The sequence below is a fragment of the Populus nigra genome, chromosome 2 (assembly GCF_951802175.1).
Source record: "Populus nigra chromosome 2, ddPopNigr1.1, whole genome shotgun sequence".
NCBI lineage: Eukaryota > Viridiplantae > Streptophyta > Magnoliopsida > Malpighiales > Salicaceae > Populus > Populus nigra.
The window spans coordinates 45,241,437-45,261,299 of record NC_084853.1 but is presented as its reverse complement, the minus strand read 5'-3'; the positions used below and the strand labels follow the sequence as shown (position 1 = coordinate 45,261,299).

General features: G+C 37.3%; 1 protein-coding gene across 1 annotated transcript; it reads left to right on the top strand.

Moving 5' to 3' along the window:
- Positions 1 to 577: 577 nt before the first annotated feature.
- LOC133682471 (uncharacterized) lies at positions 578 to 19,745 on the top strand. The gene is made up of 51 exons (XM_062105814.1): positions 578 to 829; positions 1,102 to 1,390; positions 1,480 to 1,708; positions 1,805 to 2,144; positions 2,253 to 2,366; positions 2,461 to 2,589; positions 2,676 to 2,867; positions 2,952 to 3,146; positions 3,400 to 3,537; positions 3,701 to 3,823; positions 3,906 to 4,159; positions 4,637 to 4,740; positions 5,384 to 5,478; positions 5,561 to 5,800; positions 6,714 to 6,902; positions 6,987 to 7,062; positions 7,174 to 7,241; positions 8,211 to 8,356; positions 8,501 to 8,609; positions 8,745 to 8,891; positions 9,021 to 9,068; positions 9,144 to 9,272; positions 9,392 to 9,631; positions 9,738 to 9,866; positions 9,951 to 10,036; positions 10,129 to 10,234; positions 10,492 to 10,587; positions 10,717 to 10,869; positions 12,148 to 12,327; positions 12,434 to 12,597; positions 12,689 to 12,821; positions 12,911 to 13,030; positions 13,364 to 13,408; positions 13,573 to 13,650; positions 13,820 to 13,936; positions 14,173 to 14,299; positions 14,378 to 14,478; positions 14,557 to 14,694; positions 14,777 to 14,854; positions 15,307 to 15,453; positions 15,534 to 15,662; positions 15,767 to 15,805; positions 15,945 to 16,091; positions 16,176 to 16,237; positions 16,995 to 17,148; positions 17,223 to 17,414; positions 17,533 to 17,637; positions 17,888 to 18,022; positions 18,396 to 18,632; positions 19,070 to 19,171; positions 19,255 to 19,745. Exons 1-51 carry the CDS (start codon positions 731 to 733, stop codon positions 19,402 to 19,404), a joined length of 7,143 nt encoding a protein of 2,380 aa, XP_061961798.1. The 5' UTR covers positions 578 to 730; the 3' UTR covers positions 19,405 to 19,745.
- The last annotated feature ends 118 nt before the right edge of the window (positions 19,746 to 19,863 follow it).

The following is a 19,863-nucleotide window of genomic DNA, read 5'->3' as shown; positions in this document are numbered from 1 at the left end:
TCTCCCCATAAAAACACCCATTTTTTCATAAAAAAATAATAATTTCATTATAACAATTCACAATAAATAATTTATAGTACTATAATAAAAAAAACTCATACCCTATATATATTTTCTATTAATTTTAATCCTCGAACAAAAAAATACTGCTTTTAAATTTTCTTAACATTAAAAGTAAACACCAACCATTGGTCATACAATTTTTAAACCCATTTTTTAAAGTTTTGAAAATCTCACCAATTCAATTTTTTATATTTTATAAAATAAAAATTATATCAACGTAGCCCTTTTATAAAAGAAAAAGATCTTTAATTTTAGATTTGAACCTTGTGGTTACTAATATGATGATCATTGAAGATTTATATGATCATTAACTTCAAGGCCCGTGAGATTAGTCGAGGTATGTGTAAGCTGGTCTGCACATCCATATTAATAATAATTAAAAAAAAGAGCAAAACCCTAATCATATTCACTTGCGACGTGGCATGTAAACAACTCGACATATTCATCCCTACCTACACCTAACGGTGACCAGCGCGTAACCCAGACAAACACCACACTTGTCTCTTACTCTAAAATATTCCGCTCGACACGAAAAAAAATCCACTTTCCCTCATCAATTCTCAGTGTAAATCTTCAAAATCACCGACATCTTGCTTTCTCTCTTACTGCAAAACCAAAAAAACTAAATAAAACCCTAATTTATCTATCACTCACCGAGTCACTCGCCATGATCGAGCTATCTTCAACAATACCGAGTCAGATTCGGTTCCTTCTTCACACCTTGAACGAAGCCAACGTCGACTCCGTGTTTCGCGACCTCTGTCAGGTACTCTCTTTACATTACTTCATTTCCCCTAATTCTGCAATCGATCGTTTATTATCTATCTCTATCATCTTTTATTTTTTCAAAAAAACCTTAACATTCCACTCTTTGCTTGACCGGATTATATTTGGATTAAAATAAAAAAAAATTTTAGGTTTTGCAATTTTAATTTCGTTATTACTGGGTTAAAATTGAGGTTTTTTTTTTTTAAATTTTATTGTTTGTTGGTGACTCAAAGGTCGACGCGTTGTTTGGGTGTTGTTGATGTATTGCAGTTCATGGAGTATGGATTTGAAGGAAGTGTTCTGACGCTCCAAACATGTTTGGAATATTTGAAGACTGACTTGAAAAACATGCAGTTGGAACCCGTACTGGTTTCGGTTTTCAAGTTTGTTTTGGACAAACCGAATTCCACTACTGTGTTTTGTCAGTCTTTAAGAAGTTTGGAGATCACTGAAAATTTCTTAGAGAAGTTGTCTAATTCGCTGAAGCTATCTGTGGCTGAGAAAATTGGCATTGGTCTCGCGCTCACCGATGCGGAGAACGCTGATACCAGGATGTTTGGTGAGTTGTTTGTTTATTCCTCCTTTTTTGCCCCTTTAATGGCTTGGAAGCCTGGACTGCATTTGTTGATGGGTTTGTTGTTTTTCCAGCAAAGAAGTTTTGTATGGCTCAAATTGAGGAATTGTGTGCGAATCCTGTTCTGATAAGTTCAGTTGATCAAGTTCAGAATATTGTTATGTTCCTACAGCGGTCGGAGGGGCTATCCAAGCATGTTGATAGCTTTATGCAGATGTTGTCGTTAATGCAGTCAAAAGATGTTACCCCATTTGTTTTAACTCCACTGATTTCTGATGAACTGCGCGAGGCCAATTTTTGGAGGTGATCTCCTCTCTTTCCTGGCTTTGTAATTGAATGAGGGTAAAGCTCTGTGGTCTGTAACACATGCAACGTGCTCACTTTTTTTTTGTATTGCAGGAATATGGATCTCTTCCATGGAAGTACAGAGAGTGAATTTGATGCTATTTTAGCTGAAATGGAAAAGGAGATGAGCTTGGGAGATATTGTGAAAGAGTTAGGCTATGGATGCACATTTGATGCATTGCACTGCAAAGAAATATTATCTCCTTTTCTGCCACTGTCAGAAGTTACAATCTCTAAGATACTTGGAACAATTGCCCGCAACCTTACCGGGCTTGAGGACAACCAGAGCACATTTTCAACGTTTGGCTTGGCTCTTGGTTGTGACATTACAACTGATCTTCAACAGTTAAGCTCCTGGGACGTTGACATCCTTGTAAAAACAATCAAGCAACTTGTGAGTCCAGTTCTGTTCTTATTATCCTAGTTTTTTTTTAAATGTGAAAATTGCTAGTATTTAAAATAAAAAATTCCTTGATTTATTGCATACGGATGTTTTTTACAGGCTCCTGGTACTAACTGGATTCAAGTTATTGAAAATCTGGATCATGAAGGATTTTACATACCTAATGAGGAGGCATTCTCCTTTCTGATGTCTGCATATAGACAGGCATGCCAGGTATATCTTCATAATATGTGAAATACATGCACTGTTAGATAAGTTTCAATATCTTTGTTTGCTTTTTCCGAATTTTTATCTTTGATCTTTGCAGAATCCTTTCCCTCTCCATGCAATCTGTGGGTCTCTTTGGAAGAATACTGAAGGTCAACTATCTTTTCTGAAACATGCAGTACTTGCACCACCAGAAGTGTTCACCTTTGCTCATTCTGGAAGGCAGCTGGTATGGTGCTTTTCTATCAGTTTTTCACTTCCATTCTGAGGCAACCCCCTGTTCTGATTATGACTAGTTATCTGCTATTGTTGCAGAACTATATGGATGCTGTGCATGGCCATAAATTCCAAGTTGGGCATGCTAATCATGCATGGCTGTGTCTTGACCTTTTGGATGTGCTTTGTCAACTTGCTGAGACAGGTCATGCTAGTTCTGTTCGATCAATTCTCGAGTATCCTCTTAAACACTGTCCGGAATTGTTGCTTTTTGGGATGTTCAATATCAATGTACTTCTCATACTTCATTCATGATTTGTGGAATTATACCCTACATGTTTATTTGGCTGATCAATTTTACCTCTCTTCTTGCAGACTGCCTACAGCCTCCTCCAATACGAAGTGTCTTTTAGGGTTTTCCCCCTTATACTCAAAAGCCCTGCTTGTGGTGGTATGATGCTTTACCTTTGGCATCTGAACCCTAATCTTGTGTTGCGGGGATTTGTAGAGGCTGGCAATGTTGAATCAAACATCATGACCAAGATATTGGATGTATGTCAAGAGCTAAAGGTAAACGGAGAGAATTTGTGACTTGATTTTTGTTCTAATCATCCCTTTTGCAGTGTTTTGCTTTAATAATAATGCATATGTTCCATCATCTCCTCCAAAATTTTAAAGCTGCCATTTTGTTGGAACTTTTACCATAACCTTGCGGTGTTCGTACTGATCTGATCATCCTTGGATTCATCTTTTAGTTATGTTTGTTTGTTGCTTGTTTTGGTGTATTTCATTTTGAGCTCAATTTTCTGGTTCCTTAATGCAGATTTTTTCATCAGTATTAGACATGATTCCCTTTCCTTCTGGTATCCGATTGGCAGCCCTTGCTTCAAGAAAAGAGCTTATAGACCTTGAAAAGTGGCTGAGTAATAATTTAATTACATACAAGGATTCATTCTTCGAGGTAATGTTCAGCTGCCCTTCCAAACTCTTCATTAAGGTGCCAATACTCAGTGGCCGTGTCAAATCATATCTTGGGATTTTTGTTACTATGACATAGTAAAATTACAGTTGAGTTATGGACATGGTGATACATGACATGTTGGTGTGTATTTTCAAATCTGCAGGAATGTCTCAGGTTTCTGAAGGAGATTCAGCTCGGTGGATCACAGGATTTTTCTGCGAAACCTTTTCATCATCAAAGCAATATTGTGAACCATTATTCAGAAACTAGTTCATCCTTCCTGAAGGTTCCAACTTCTACAATTCATTTATTCTGGTCTTCTCCATACAATTGCATAGTGATTTTCTAATTCTCTGCATATTTTGCAGGTCCTTCAAGCTCACACCAGCTTAATTATCTCTACCGAACTGTCTGAGGAAATGGAAAGGTTGCATGTGACAGCAATGGACTCTAATCCAAGGCTGCAAAATGGTAGCTCAGCAGATTCATCTACCCCTGATGGGTTTTCAGATGATGTTGAGGCAGAGGCAAACTCTTATTTCCATCAAATGTTTTCTGGTCAGCTGACAATTGATGCAATGGTTCAAATGCTTGCTAGATTCAAGGAATCTTCAGTGAAAAGGTATAATGTTAATCTTTAGAAGTGCTTACTTTTTTTGGTATCTTACTATGCCTTGTTCATTAGGAGTCTAAATCACTGAACTACGTCCTAGTCTTTCTCTGATGATAATTATAATAACATAGCCTTTATAGTGTTGGAAGTTAGCTTTGAATTATTCTACCTGGAATAATTTTCGGGGATTTTATTCGTATATCCTAAATCGAATATTTTACGTTGTCTGTATCTCCTCCAAGCAATTGGAATGATTGTAGTTATTTTATTAGTGTTTTTTGACTGACAAGTATGGGCAATAGTCTCGACCTTGCGTGGATGTGAAAGCCAATGATACTTTTCAGACCAGTACCATCTTAGTTTTAGATGATTTTATGTGATATTCATTTGAGAGTTTGGGTGTTTAATATTTTACTTTGTTGGTGGACCCATCAGAGAGTTTGGATTTCAGTGGTAAGACTAATCTCTTGTTGAAATCACTGACAGGGAACAATTGATTTTCGAGTGCATGATTGGCAATCTATTTGAAGAATATAGATTCTTCCCTAAGTATCCAGAAAGGCAACTAAAAATTGCTGCTCTTCTTTTTGGTGAGATTTATTACAGAGATTAAAGTTAATAGCATGGCTTATTTTTCTAGCCTTCTAGTCCAATGCTTGATATCAAGTTACCTCGATTGGCTCTGGTCTTAACAATTATGCTTTAGAGCTTGAGTGTGCATGCTGCCTGTACAATTTTAACTGTGCTATCATTTACATCATTGTTTGCTATAATATCAAACCTACTCCTTTTGTCCTTTCATGAGCTTTGATTTTTTGCATGTATTCCCTTGTTCAGAGTAGGGTCCCTATGTAGAAAAATGTTATGGTATTTGGTTTCTGATATAGGTAATTCAAAACTGCAATGCTGATTTTATTATTTTTCTGTCAATCATTTTTTTTAAAATTATTGTGATGGGTCCTACATAGTTTAAACTGATATAAATTTGAATTGCAGCATTAATGCTAGGACATTGTTTGTTATTTGTTAGCTTACGACTTGATTGAAAGAATTTGATCTGCTTGCCTGTGATTGCTACTTGTATTTGCATTTTGTAGCATGAGGCATAAAGCTGTGAAAATCTGCATGATTAACTTGTCAAGTAATCTTGAGATTTATGTGATTATTCGAACAAGTGTAATTTGGAATGTCTTCAGCAGATTTATGTGGTCATGTTTGTGAATTGTATTTCAGGTTCTGTTATCAAGCACCAGCTTGTTACTCATCTCACTCTTGGGATTGCTTTGCGTGGTGTTTTAGATGCACTTCGCAAACCTCCAGATTCCAAAGTTTGTACCATCCCTAAGCAACCTTCAAACTGTATATGTATAAATTTGTGTATATAATGTTTCCAATGACTGCTCTTTGCAGATGTTTGTGTTTGGTACCAAGTCTTTGGAGCAGTTTGTGGATCGTTTGATTGAATGGCCACAGTATTGCAATCATATCTTACAAATATCTCATCTGCGTGGTACTCATAATGAGCTTGTTGCTTTCATTGAACGAGCACTTGCCAGGATTTCATCAGGGCATTTGGAATCAGATGGAACTAACAATGCTTCTGCTGCTCATCACCATGGTTTGTTACAGGCTGCCTCAGTAAATGGAGAGGTTAGAAATTGTTTTTTGTTTATGGTACTTTTTGTGCCCTCTCCTCCTGTCTTGTGCATCCATATTTTTAACTAGATCCATGAATGTTTGACAAGGCTACCATCTGAGATGTGCAGAAGATATTGACATCGAACTTTGTTGAAAGTGATGGAAACCAGATACATTAATGATGAATGTTTGGCAAGGGTTCAATATGAGATATTCAGAAAAAAAATTCACATCAAACTTAGTTTGTTGAATGTGTTGGAGTCTATTAAAGCATAAACCTTTTATTTTCAATACACAAACATATTTGCAATAGAAGCAGCAATTTGATGGTAAGTCAGTGCAATAGTGTCAGGGAGCTAGAGTTTGGGCACAAACACATGCTCATTGCTTTATGTGAAATATATAAATCATTGCACATCTGATTCTCCTTTCCATTTTATTTTCAACCATTGATTGCAGCCATGATCAATCCCTGCATTTTCTATTGTCTAATGTGAATGTACTAGTTGCACCAGATCTTTCATAACATTCGTCCAGGATGTTTAGTGCTCCAACTAATATCCTGTATTTCAACTATCCTCTTAAAGAAATAAAATTAAGGTGATTGAGGACATCTTGAGCTGGTTTGCGATGATCAGGAAAAAAACTTCTAATTTGCATGTTACGGACACACTTGGCATCATCATCTCTGCATCTGCTTCTCACTGGGACCATCGCACCTCCAGCTCTCTAACACTACTGCACTGATCTTTCGACACATCACTGCTTTTATTGCAAATATATGTGGACTGGGAGCTATTTGACATTGTTATATCATAGTTTGGTCCTATGACATTGTAACTTTGATTAGGGGCCAAACTAGTTGGTTAAACTAAGCAGTAGTCTCAACAGCCTTTGTTTTTCTAACCTTGTGCCATTATTGCAGTCAAATAGCATTAACATTCCACAGCTTGGGCAGCAACTTTCATCTACACTCCACAGTCAACAGAGACATGAAAGTTCTCTTGATGACCGCCTGAAGGCATCTGCAGCTCCATTTAATGACACTAAACCATTTCTATCTTCCGGTGGGCAATCTTCAGCTGCTTCAAGTGATGCTTCTAGCATTCAGAAGGTAGCTTTCACAACTGATTCGTTTGGTGTCAATATTTGAATTTCATTCCCGTAGTTCTTCACTTTTGGTAAGTTGTGATTGCAGAATACAGTTACTTCTTCATCTTTGTTGTCTTCTTCACCTGGTTTTGTCCGTCCTTCCCGTGCAGTTACCTCTACCAGTAAGCTCATTAATGATCCTAATATTTTCTTGTTTACTTTAAGCTGCCATGCCTTGAATTGTTTTAAAAATGCCTTTATCAGCATTACATACGAATCGTTATTTAATACAGGGTTTGGCTCTGCATTGAACATCGAAACACTTGTAGCTGCTGCTGAGAGAAGAGAAACACAAATAGAGGTACAATGTTTTATTTTAAAATCATGTAAGTGGTAGCATTTTTTACATAGATGCGTGGGGTCTATGGTAGCTTTCATTTGTTTCTATAGAGATGTATAGAAGCCTCTATGAGTATAAAACTCGACTCATCAGCTACTGCCTGGTTTATCCTTATTAATTTTAGCTATCAAGAGATGTTATTTTACAAGCAACTACTATCCTCGTACCTTATTTTTGCTGATAACTTATCTGGGAAAGAAAAAATTTCTTGGCCATTTAAGCATCAAACTTTGAATGGAGCTATTTGTTATTCAAAAGTTGTGGTTATTTGAAGTCTTCAAAGTCTACAAGGGTCGTGCTTTGACCAATCTATTTAATTGTTAGCAGGTGAGTCCCCCTGAAATCTTATGTTTCAACGGGCCATGGTTATTGGTGGTCTAGCAATTGTGAAATATGAGGTGCACTGCATGTTGTGTAATGATAAATGTCATCTTTATGTATTGTTTGGGTGGCCTTCCTGTATGGTTGGATTATAAGGTTATTGCATAGGTAGCTCTTTACCTCGGATAAATAGGTGGGTGTTCTCTAGCGGGTATAGGATTTTTTATCCCGTGCATTAGTGGGCCATAAGAAAGAAAATACTTCTTAAATCTGGGATATTTCTACAGGTGAAAATAGAGACTTTTCAATGAATTGCTCTTAAAGAAGCTGTTATGGGATATTTTCTAAGTTCAGCCTTCTAACGGGGTTCTGCTTCCTGGAACTTTTCCAGTGATAGCCTTTAACATTGCAAAGTTCTTTTTCTTATTATTTTCTACTGATATTGTTCTGTTTTCTTATTTGTTCCTGATATGAAGGATTGCGTAGCCTTTAATTTGTAACTTCTCTTTCTAATAATTTATTATTCAAAGATAAAAAGTAGTGAGGCTCGTTGGATGGATTCATTTTTCTTGTGTGCTGTAGTTATCTGGTTTCACTTTTTGTTTCCAGGCTCCAGGATCAGAGATTCAGGACAAAATATCGTTCATAATTAATAATATTTCAGTTGCAAATGTTGAAGCTAAAGCAAAAGAATTCACTGAAATACTGAAGGAGCAGCACTATCCCTGGTTTGCTCAGTACATGGTCATGAAAAGGTGAGAAGTCTTTTTAAATTACCTTTCCCGATTCTTTAGTGTGTGTAAATGTTTCTAAGCATATTTGTGTTCGTGTCTATGTAATATATTAATTCTTTGTGCTGTTGCCCTTCCTTGTTGGTCTTTGTTAATGTCTTTGTGCAGAGCAAGCATTGAGCCCAATTTTCACGATTTGTACTTGAAGTTCCTTGATAAAGTTTATTCAAAAGCTTTAAGTAAGGAGATTGTCCAAAACTCATATGAGAACTGCAAGGTTTGTGTCATCACATGTATCTTTGTGCATTGGACATTGTTGAGCAACATCCTTTTCAGAAAATCAAGTGGCATGGACAAGTCTTTTTCAGTTTAAAAGTAGAATAGATCAGCATTACTTTTTGTTCTGTTTCAGGTTCTTTTGGGATCAGAGCTCATAAAATCTAGTTCCGAAGAACGTTCATTGCTAAAAAATTTGGGAAGCTGGCTTGGAAAATTAACTATTGGAAGGAACCAAGTTCTGAGGGCACGTGAAATAGATCCTAAATCTTTGATCATAGAGGTGATTCTTATACATGGAGACAATGTGTGCTTCAATGTTAACAAGTCTGATTAGATCTTTCTTTTTCATCATTGTTTTTTGTCATTTGAGAATCATAAGTTCACTTGAGTTAATCTTGTAATTGGGCAGGCATATGAGAAGGGATTGATGATTGCAGTTATACCATTTACATCCAAGGTACACATGTTGACAATTAGATGTCTCTGAAGTTAATTGTCATGTAATTCTTATATTTTCTTTTACTTGCTGTAGGTTCTGGAGCCATGTCAAAGCAGTCTAGCATACCAACCTCCTAATCCTTGGACTATGGGCATTCTTGGATTGCTGGCTGAGATCTACTCAATGCCAAACTTGAAAATGAACCTCAAATTTGACATAGAGGTAAAGGGATACCATGAGCACTGACTTGCGCAAGTGTGCGGACTTTTTTCTGCTATGAAAGCCTTACTAACATAGGCTATATTTGGTTGATTATCAATAATTTTCTTGTGGCACTCCAGGTCTTGTTCAAGAATCTTGGCGTAGATATGAAGGACATTGCACCAACTTCTCTCCTGAAGGATCGGAAAAGGGAAATTGAAGGGAATCCTGATTTTTCCAACAAAGATGTTGGAGCATCCCAACCACAGCTGGTTCCTGAAGTTAAATCTGGAATTATATCTCCACTAAATCATGTTGAGCTACCGCTTGAGGTTGCAAGCCCACCTAATTCTGGTGGTCATGCTCATTTGTTATCTCAGGTTTGTGTGCATTTTGTTTTCTATTTTTTGTCTAGCAGTTGTTGATATATATATATATATATATTTATATATATATATCTGAAGTTAATCTGCTTGGTGTCTTCAGTATACCTCTCCTGTTCATGCATTGATGGAGGATGACAAACTAGCTGCATTAGGCTTGTCTGATCAGCTCCCTTCTGCTCAAGGTCTATTCCAAGCGACTCCGTCCCAGTCAACATTTTCTGCTAGTCAGGTGTGGTTTAATATCACATGCTCATAGTTGAACAATAGACTGACTTCTTTGTTCTCTAATTTGCAAGTTCTCTGTTGTTGGCAGCTTCCCACAGCAATACCCAACATCGGAACTCATGTTATTATCAATCAGAAACTAAATTCTTGGGGCTTACATGTGCATTTTCAAAGGTTCAAACTGTTTTTACATTACTCTCATGATGCCTTGTAGTTACATTGGTTTGTGTTTCTCTGATGATCTATATCCCATTAACAATTGACAGACTGGTTCCTGCTGTAATGGATAGAGCTATCAAAGATATCGTTTCTGGTATTGTTCAACGAAGTGTTTCTATTGCAACACAGACAACAAAAGAGCTTGTTCTGAAGGTCTGGATGCTGAAATAAACAAAGCATTTGGTCCCTTGTATTGGGGCTTGCTGCATCTACCTTGGCAGCAAGTTCTATAGGCACTTCTTCTTTTAGTTAATGCCTTGTTGTCTTTGCTTGCTAAATCATACATATTTTGTATCTAATCATAGTATTGTTTGTTTAAATCAAATATCTCCACATCTTATAGAAACTTTTACCAGTCTTATTTCCCAGACATTTCTGATACCTTCCCATCATATTGCACTCAATTATAGGATTATGCCATGGAATCCGATGAAACAAGAATATATAATGCAGCACACTTAATGGTTGCCAGTTTGGCTGGAAGCTTAGCTCATGTAACATGCAAGGTTTTTTCTGTCACAGAACTTTTTAGCTTCTCTCTTCTTTATTTGTTTGGAACTTGAAATCATTTTTCTGATTTACTAAACTTTTCATTCTTCTCAGTTTAGTAAACTGGTGTTCTGTCTGTTTGCCAGGAGCCATTACGTAGTTCAATATCAAGTCAGCTAAGGAATTCAGTTCAGAGTTTCTCTTTAACAAGTGAAATTCTGGAGCACGCTGTGCAACTTGTTACCAATGATAACCTTGATCTTGGGTGTGCAGTGATTGAACAGGCTGCCACAGATAAGGTTCCATTTTTAGCTTTGATATATACCTATTGCACTATCCTCTTCCTTCTTTTGAGGGTGTTTGTAGTCTTGAGTGATGTGCAATGTGTGTAAATTATATCTCATGTCTGCTCTGGCTCTCTCCTATTTCCGGTGCTCATGTCAGATCCCAGAAGTAGCTTAGAGTAGGCAAGGGTTTGTTAGGTTGTTCCTTGGTAACACCTTTTGTTCTGTGTTTGATGAACAGTCTGACATGTATCCTTGGCTATGTTGCGTGGACTTGGGTATGTGTGTCTGGTGTCGGACTGTGATCCAAGTGTCAGAACTGTCAAATTTTAAATTTTAGGATATGGTGATTTAAACACTGAGTAAGGGAATATGTTTACAATAAGTATTCATATATAGATCTATCTTTAAAATATTGGATTTTGTACTTGTGGGGAAAAAACTCGTTATGAATTGGGCTTTTCTAACACTTGGGCTGTTTTACTTAGGTTGGTCCAAAAGTGTCGTGCTTCCTTCTTTATGATACTAAACTCGATTCCTGGGCCATTTTAAATCACAAAACAGCTGGGCTTTGTCATCCAAATAGTTGGTTTAAATGCTGCTATTTTATTTACACTCTTTACCACTGGCCCTATTTGTTATTGAGTATCTTGCCCCTCCCCCTTACTCACGCTCATGCTCAATGCCTAAAGCGTTTTATTGAGTCTATGCCAATTGATAAGCGAGTTGTCAGTGTCCAAAGTCACTCGTGCCGTGTTGACACAGGTATTACTGGACAAAGTGGTGAGTCCGAGCAACATAGCATGGCTGTATATGAAGTTACTCCAGGAGAGTAGGATATGTTTAGCTGCTTGATTTCTTAGGAGCACTAAACAGTTTGCTTGATGGAATGAAATTCCAGAATCTTAAAAATTAGTCACATTGGAGGCAACTGTAGTATTCAGTAGTCTTTTTGGCTTCCATGTGGAACTTTGCTTCAACAACGCTTTCAGGAGTTTGCAGAATTTAAGTTCTATTTTGTAACGGTTTTGCTTTGGTGTTGCTTGTTGTTGGGTAGTGTTCTCTGTTCTTGGTCCCTGACATGAAGGTTGCTTTTCATTCTAGTAATGTACTTTATTTTTTATAGAAATAACCAAACTTGGTATGCAAGGAATCATTATTTGATTAGACTTATTTTTAAGAAATAATATGAAAAATAGCACTACTAAATGGCTTCCACCATTTGATCAGAAATGTGGTAGATTAATTCTGTCCTCTTGTCACTGGTTTTTAATGGAACAGTATTTCATGCAGGCCATACAAACCATTGACACTGAAATAGCTCAACAACTAGTAAGAAGGAAGCATAGAGATGGTGTTGGCCAAACATTTTTTGACGCAAACATGTACACCCAAAGTTCTATGGGTGTTGTACCTGAGGCCCTTCGCCCCAAGCCTGGTCACTTGTCTGTTTCTCAACAGCGAGTTTACGAGGTATATACCTGTTGATCTTCTCCATGTGGTACATTTGGTTCTGAGAAAGAAAGCACTTAAAAAAGTTATTTATCTCCTTAACACCCCCCTGTGTTCTTGTATTCAGGATTTTGTTCGTCTTCCATGGCAAAACCAATCTAGCCATAGCTCACATGTCATTCCTGCGGGTTCTGCTTCTTCTGGTGCTTCTGGTCTTGCTAGTGCATATGGTTCAGTTTCATCAGATGTGGCTTCTGAAGCTATTGAATCTAATTCAGCTGCACTTCTTAGGTGCTTTATTGCTATTGATTAGTGCTTGATATTTTTGATTTTCAAAATTTTGAATTGCTGAAGTTTTGAATTTCTGCATGTTCTGTTTCAGTGCTTCTTCAATTCATAGTGCAGCAGCTGATGGTGTTATCCCACAAAGTTCTGAAAACAATTCAATCAGTGCTTCATTCTCTGCTACTGCTGCTTCCTCTGAACTTCACCCAGTGGAATCCTCAGATGTAAAGGTTGGAAGAATTTCTGCTGCTTCTGTTTTTATGTGCTTGGGTTCATTCTTTTTTTTTTTTTGAATTTGTGGCTCTCTTTTTGTTTGAAGGAATCGGGAGTTTCTTCTGAGCCATCTTTAGCTGCTTCTGAGCGTGCTGGGAGTAGCGTTGCAGATGCTTCCCTGAACACTAGGGATGCATTGGACAAGTACCAGATTATTGCGCAGAAGGTTGCTTTTTGAATCCTTTTGCTTGTGTCTCATTTGCGACATCCATTCTATTAATTCTTATGTCTGAGCAAGGGGATAATTGAATGCATAGTATGCATGTTCATTTTTATGTTAGATGTGTTTGTCCTTTCTTTTGGACTTGCGTTTGGGAGGATATATATATACTTTATCCTTCCAATTAGGTTAAGGGACAGGGAATGTAATTGTAAACAGAAGCCTCGGTGATGTGAGTGTTGCAAATATGTTTCTTCTCTCTTTTTTTCTTGTATTTTTAGTTTTTGCATTAAAAGTGGTTATATACTTCTGCTGAAATCCCGTCTTAAATGGTTTCAGTTGGAGACTTTAGTGGCTAGTGATTCTAGAGAAGCTGAAATCCAGGTACTGTTTTTTCCCTTCCTGTTGGTATGTATTGCCACCAAATTACTCGTCCTTGAGCTTCACCTAAGTTTGTATCTTTTTCCACTGTGGTGATATTGTTTTATGTGAATTTTCCTGTTTCGAGTTTTTGTTATCTAATGTATAACTGTCCTTTTGGTGTTCAGGGGGTAGTTACAGAGGTTCCTGAAATCATACTCAGATGTGTCAGTCGAGATGAGGCTGCATTGGCTGTGGCACAAAAGGTGTGCTTGCTTTGATGACTAGTTATGTGATGGTTTATTGTCAGGCCATCTTTGTTGCTTGTTATCTATTGATTTCAGTTGGCTGCTGCTTAATGCCCATTGAAATGAACAATTGCTCATAGTTTTTTCTATGTTTTTCACAAAATGAGTTTTTCTAATTATGATACAGGTATTCAAGGGTCTATATGAGAATGCATCGAACAGTTTTCACGTTAATGCTTGCCTTGCAATTCTGGCTGCTATTCGTGATGTGTGCAAGCTTGTGGTTAAAGAACTCACTAGTTGGGTATGCCTTTGTGAATTTTTACATAATTTTAGGTTATGCATAACATTATCTGGCTCTGCTGTATGTTAGTCATGAACTTGGGTAGCAGAATGAGTTAAATGTCCTGATGCAGTAACCTGTATTCTTTCTTGGTTATTTCGGATAATATCAAGATTTTCTTGTCTTGATACTGTTTACTTGTTCTTCTATTTGCATTTGTGCATGTTACTTAATCAGTTTTCAACCTTTTCTTACAGGTGATTTACTCAGATGAGGAGCGAAAGTTCAATAAAGATATTACTCTTGGCCTGATAAGCAGTGAATTGCTCAATCTTGCAGAGTACAATGTTCATATGGCAAAACTTATTGATGGGGGAAGGAATAGTACGTCCAAGGAATTCTTCTTGTATAGAGTAGGCATTCTTGCACTTGATTTGATTACTAATTCCATAAATTGTACAGAAGCTGCAACGGACTTTGCCATTTCCCTTGTCCAAGCTTTGGTTGTTGAAGAATCCAATGTCATCTCTGAACTCCACAATCTTGTTGATGCACTGGCCAAGGTTATATTTTTACATCTTTATGTTAGAGTTCATTACATACTGTTTTGTTTGACTTTTCTTATTGATTCTGATTTGCAGCTAGCCACAAAATCTGGATCTGCCGAGTCATTACAACAGCTGATTGAGATTGTCAGGAATCCTGGTGCCAATGCGGCTTCTCTAACTAGTTTAACTCTTGGAAAGGAGGACAAGGCAAGACAGTCTAGAGACAAGAAGGTCAGTGAAGATGCAATGGTTTATAACTCACTCCCTTGTTTGCTTGTTCTGATTCTAAAACTTAATATTTTTGTTGAAACAGCCTATCAGTCAGCTGATAGCTAACAGGGAAGACTATGGCAACATCGAATCTGTGGAACCAGAAGGTTTTCGTGAGCAGGTATCCTGAGCTTAATTTGTTTTATGAGAAGTTGTGGACTCTTAGATTTTTCTCCAACTGGCATATGCAAGTTTTTTTTTTATTAACACTTTAAGAGTTTGCCTTGTTATCTTGCTGTAATTCTGAGAAACTTCACATGTTGGTCTCTAATAGAGTTCAATGCAAGGCCACTTGTTTTCTGAGATTGATCGAAGTTGCAAACTTCTCTAAGGAGTTCTTGGAAGATCATTGAAATTTTAAGGGACCATGCGATCTTCCTGAGAGTAGAGGAATTTAAAGATTACATTTGTCTCTCTCTCTTTCTTATGCAACCCATTCCTCACATATTGATGACTTCTATCTTCCTTGTTTTGTCATCTTCTGTTTACGTTAATAGTTGGGGAGGGTGTATAAGAAAATTCGTATACTTTTCTGATATTTTCAAATGCTTAAATTGTTCTTATGTAATGTAGGTTTCCATGCTTTTTGCGGAATGGTACCGGATATGTGAACTTCCTGGTGCAAATGATGCAGCTTCTACCCATTACATCTTTCAGCTGCATCAAAATGGATTATTGAAGGGGGATGAAATGACAGATCGCTTTTTCCGTGTACTCACGGTACTCTCTCTTCCCTTTGAACTTATATTGCAGGAATAATGTTGAATATGCTCATTTATAATTTCTACAAAATATTTCAGGAGCTTTCTGTTGCGCACTGCTTGTCCTCTGAGGTGAATTCCAGTGCACTGCAATCACCTCAGCAAGTGCAGAGTCTCTCCTTCCTTGCTATTGATATTTATGCAAAATTGGTCCTTTCAATCCTAAAGGTAAACTTTTCTGCTGATTAACAGCATTTTCACAGTTTTCCCCTTGATTTTGTATTTAGTTTATGATGCTGTAACATCTTTCAATTTATATTTCTTTCTGTCAGGTGGAGCAGGGATCAAGTAAACTTTTTCTTTTGTCAAAGGTAAATCTTATCCATAGGGGCTTGTATTTTTGAGTTACACATAGACCATAAGAATTCTCTCTTTGGGAAAAATCACTACTGTTGCTTTGTTTCTTCTTAGCCTTGTATGTTTTATATGATATTTATGGTATTTCAACAGATTTTGAGTGTCACTATGAAACTCGTACAAAAGGATTCAGAGGAGAGGAAAAATTCTTTTAATGCAAGACCATATTTCAGATTGTTTATAAGCTGGCTTCAAGACCTCCTTTCCCCAGAGCCTGTTATTGATGGTGTAAACTTCCAGGTATTACTTATTTGGATTCATTTAGACATCATTTTGTCTGTTCAAAAAGTGTTTGCTCAGTGATGTTGATTGCATGTGCGACAGATCTTGACAGCCTTTGCTGGTGTATTCCATAATCTGCAGCCTCTTAAAGTTCCTGGTTTCAGGTCAGTATTATGAACTGTGCAGCTAATAGCAAATGCTAATGATAAGCTCTTCGACAATGCGTTAATATCCTGAACATATATTCAAGTTTCTGGCTTATCTGAAACAGAAATATATGGATTGGATACTGTGGCTAAAATTAGGATACTAGGATAAAATTGCGCTAACTTGCAAGTCACCTCTTTCAGAACTTTCAGTCACACCCTCAACATACTGGGAAGGTTTTTGTGCAAAACTGTTCTGTTTCTGAACCTTAGGTTTGTTCCATGAATAGTAAATTTCTTTGTTTGCATCTAGACCATCAGTGTTTGGCCATGGCCAATGATCCTTCCAATTTTTAATCTTACAAGACTATCCCTTCCCTTCCTACTCCTTCCAAACAGAAACAAAAAGAAGATGAAGGGGGCGAATAGAGCTCAAAATTGACCCTAGGAAAAAATTCCATTTAACAAAACCATGAGTTGTAAAACAATGTTTTCAAGAATGACGATAACCACCTAAAAATACAAAGCACAGAAATTGCTTTCTGAATTTCTCGTAACTTCAAGATGATAAGCAGGATTAACTACCATCAATATTAGAAATTCTAAACCCTAAACATTCTTGAAACTTATGAGCAAGAGATCTAGTTTTTTAACCATCCTACTTGTAGTTGCTATGCCTAGGACATTAGCATTTCAGAATTGGAAATTTATTTTCAGAAAGTTATTTTTCCCCTGCTCTCTGTGCATCACTTATGTGATTAAAATGCCTCTGCAGCTATGTGTGGCTCTCATTAGTGAGTCATAGGAGTTTCATGCCAAGATTGCTCACAGGAAACGCGCAGAAGGGCTGGCCTTATGTCCAGCGGTTGCTGGTGGACTTGTTCCAGTTCCTGGAGCCATATTTGAGGAACGCCGAGCTAGCAGTGCCAGTATGCCACTTCTATTTACTTGTTTGCAGCTCATTATAAGCTTAAGATGATGTGTCTGATCTAGTTCTTTGTAGGTTCACTTGCTTTATAAAGGTACGCTTAGGGTGCTTTTGGTGCTGCTGCATGATTTCCCAGAGTTCCTTTGTGATTACCATTTCACTTTCTGTGATGTGATTCCTCCAAGCTGCATACAAATGCGTAATATTATTCTCAGTGCTTTCCCTCTCAATATGAGGCTGCCGGATCCATCTACTCCCAACTTAAAGGTCTATTAATTATAGTCTGTCAATAATCAATTACTCATCTAACAGATCCCATCTTGAGTTTAATGGTTGTGAAAATTGATGCCAGAGGGTTTGGTTCTTTGTTTAATTTTTTTTCCAGATTGATTTGCTACCGGAAATTATGGAACCTCCTCGCATTTTCTCTGAGGTTGATGCTGCTCTTAAAGCAAAGCAGATGAAAGCTGATGTAGATGAGTATCTCAAGGTATTTTATAATTTCTCTTGTTTCTGTGCTTTGAGTCTTGGTTCATGAATTACATAACACCTTTGATGCATCTTCATTTACATCTATTACTATTTTCACTCGCTGTAATCACTTGTAACCAGGCATTTCTGTTCTATTCTTTACACTACATACCATTCTAAGTATTCACATTCTGATCTGCAGTATATTGTTTTGATGTCACCCTTGCTAGTATTATCTTCTCAGCTATTTAATTTGGAGTTCTTTGCAGACGAGGCAACAGGGTTCTTCATTCCTGACTGAATTGAAGCAGAGATTGCTCCTTATACCCAGTGAAGCTGCGTCTGCTGGAACCCGCTATAATGTACCGTTGATCAACTCCCTTGTGCTTTATGCTGGAATGCAGGTAATCCTCTGTTCTGTTGGCCATTTTCTTGTATTTTCTTGTTGTCTCACAGACTATCTGCTGCTATCTATGCATATAGTATGGTGTATTTTGTCTTTAGATGTTTATATGAGGATTGATAATTTTAGTTTTTCTTGCCGTGAGATAAATATACTTGAATTTTTCTAATGCACAGGACAATACCATACTAAGAAAATAATATAATACCTTAAGAATGCTTGCATTTCTTTTTTCCTCTTGATGTCCCTTATTCTCATTTTAGTTCTGTTTAGATTCAGAAGTTGTGCTTGATTGTTTGGTTAGATGGGATGGTATAATAAAGGGTCAGGAAACAATTAAATGATTTTTTTTTTAATTTGGAATTATTATACAGGCCATCCAGCAGCTTCAGGCAAGAACACCTCATGGACAATCGGCGGGAAATACTGTTCCTTTAGCTGTATTTTTGGTGGATGCTGCTTTAGATATTTACCAGACGCTAATACTGGACCTAGACACTGAAGGCCGATACCTCTTTCTAAATGCCGTTGCCAATCAACTACGCTATCCGAACAACCATACACATTACTTCTCTTTTGTCTTGCTTTACTTGTTTGCTGAATCAAACCAGGTAAAACATGGTTTTGTTTGATGGTCAATGTGCCTTCTATTTTGTCCTGTCACATACACTTGTAAATCACTCTGAATCTTGCTGGATAACTTGATAAATGGCACTTAAATATGAATCAGTGTCCATTCTAGATCTTCAATGCCAAAGAAGATGAATTTGTTTTTTTACGAGGGATGCATTTGACTGTGGGACTTGCTTAGGTTTTATCACAACTCCCTGTGTGTGTGTGTGTGTGTGTGTGTGTGTATAATCAAGGAGAGTGCTTAATGAGAATGTCTTTGGTAACATGTATGACAACAGCACTTCAAAGACCTCTTTTCCAGATTCCAGACATGTGAAATAGGCTTTTCAGTATATGAAGAATTAAGTGGTTTATTGAGTTATTTCGGTGGGCATGAAATGCATGTATTTGATACTTGTGTTTTTTCCGTTGGCAGGAAATTATCCAAGAGCAGATTACAAGAGTGCTTTTGGAACGCCTAATTGTTAATCGACCACATCCATGGGGCCTTCTGATTACTTTCATCGAGCTCATCAAGGTGAACCACACTTCAGAATATTGCCTTGTGTGATCTGAATTGACTGCAAGTTTCTTATGTAGATTGATACGTGTATTTTGCAGAATCCTAGGTACAACTTTTGGAATCGATCATTCATAAGGTGCGCACCGGAGATAGAGAAACTTTTTGAATCGGTTGCAAGATCATGCGGAGGCTTAAAGCCCATGGATGACAGTATGGTCTCCAGTTGGGTTTCTGAGAGCGCACATTGAAGTGTACTGATTATGCATTATGCCTCCTTAAAGTTTTCAAATTACAAATTAGTCTGCGACTAAAATCATTTTGTAAACATATTTAGAGGTCTCAAAATTCCCCTTTTGTACATGTACTATTTCATCATGGATCAATTCCCTTTGGTAATGCTCCAAGGCTCTGCGGTCAGAGATCTCTCTCACATCATGTTGACGTGTAATATACTGTACAAATGTATGGCGTAATAGGAAGTTGTCAATATTGGCCTTTGCCAAAATTGATTCATCTTACCCTGGATGTGCTACGAGCTCTTGTAATAGTTGATATTTTCTTGAATGTTGATTTTTCACGTTTGCAACCATGTCATCTATCTCCTAGATTCTGAAAGGTGATGCTGTCTGTCGACAGATCCTCCGTCTAGACGACGGTATACAGGAAAATGGCCAGGAATCCCGATTTATGCCTCCAATCAAAAGTGA

What these genes read in the sequence shown, in the direction of transcription:
- LOC133682471 (XM_062105814.1), top strand. Translation starts at nt 731, where the DNA reads ATGATCGAGCTATCTTCAACAATACCGAGTCAGATTCGGTTCCTTCTT. An exon ending in AATTCAGCTGCACTTCTTAG is followed by an intron (nt 12,598 to 12,688) that starts GTGCTTTATTGC and finishes GTTCTGTTTCAG; the next exon opens with TGCTTCTTCAATTCATAGTG. An exon ending in TGGTCCTTTCAATCCTAAAG is followed by an intron (nt 15,663 to 15,766) that starts GTAAACTTTTCT and finishes TCTTTCTGTCAG; the next exon opens with GTGGAGCAGGGATCAAGTAA.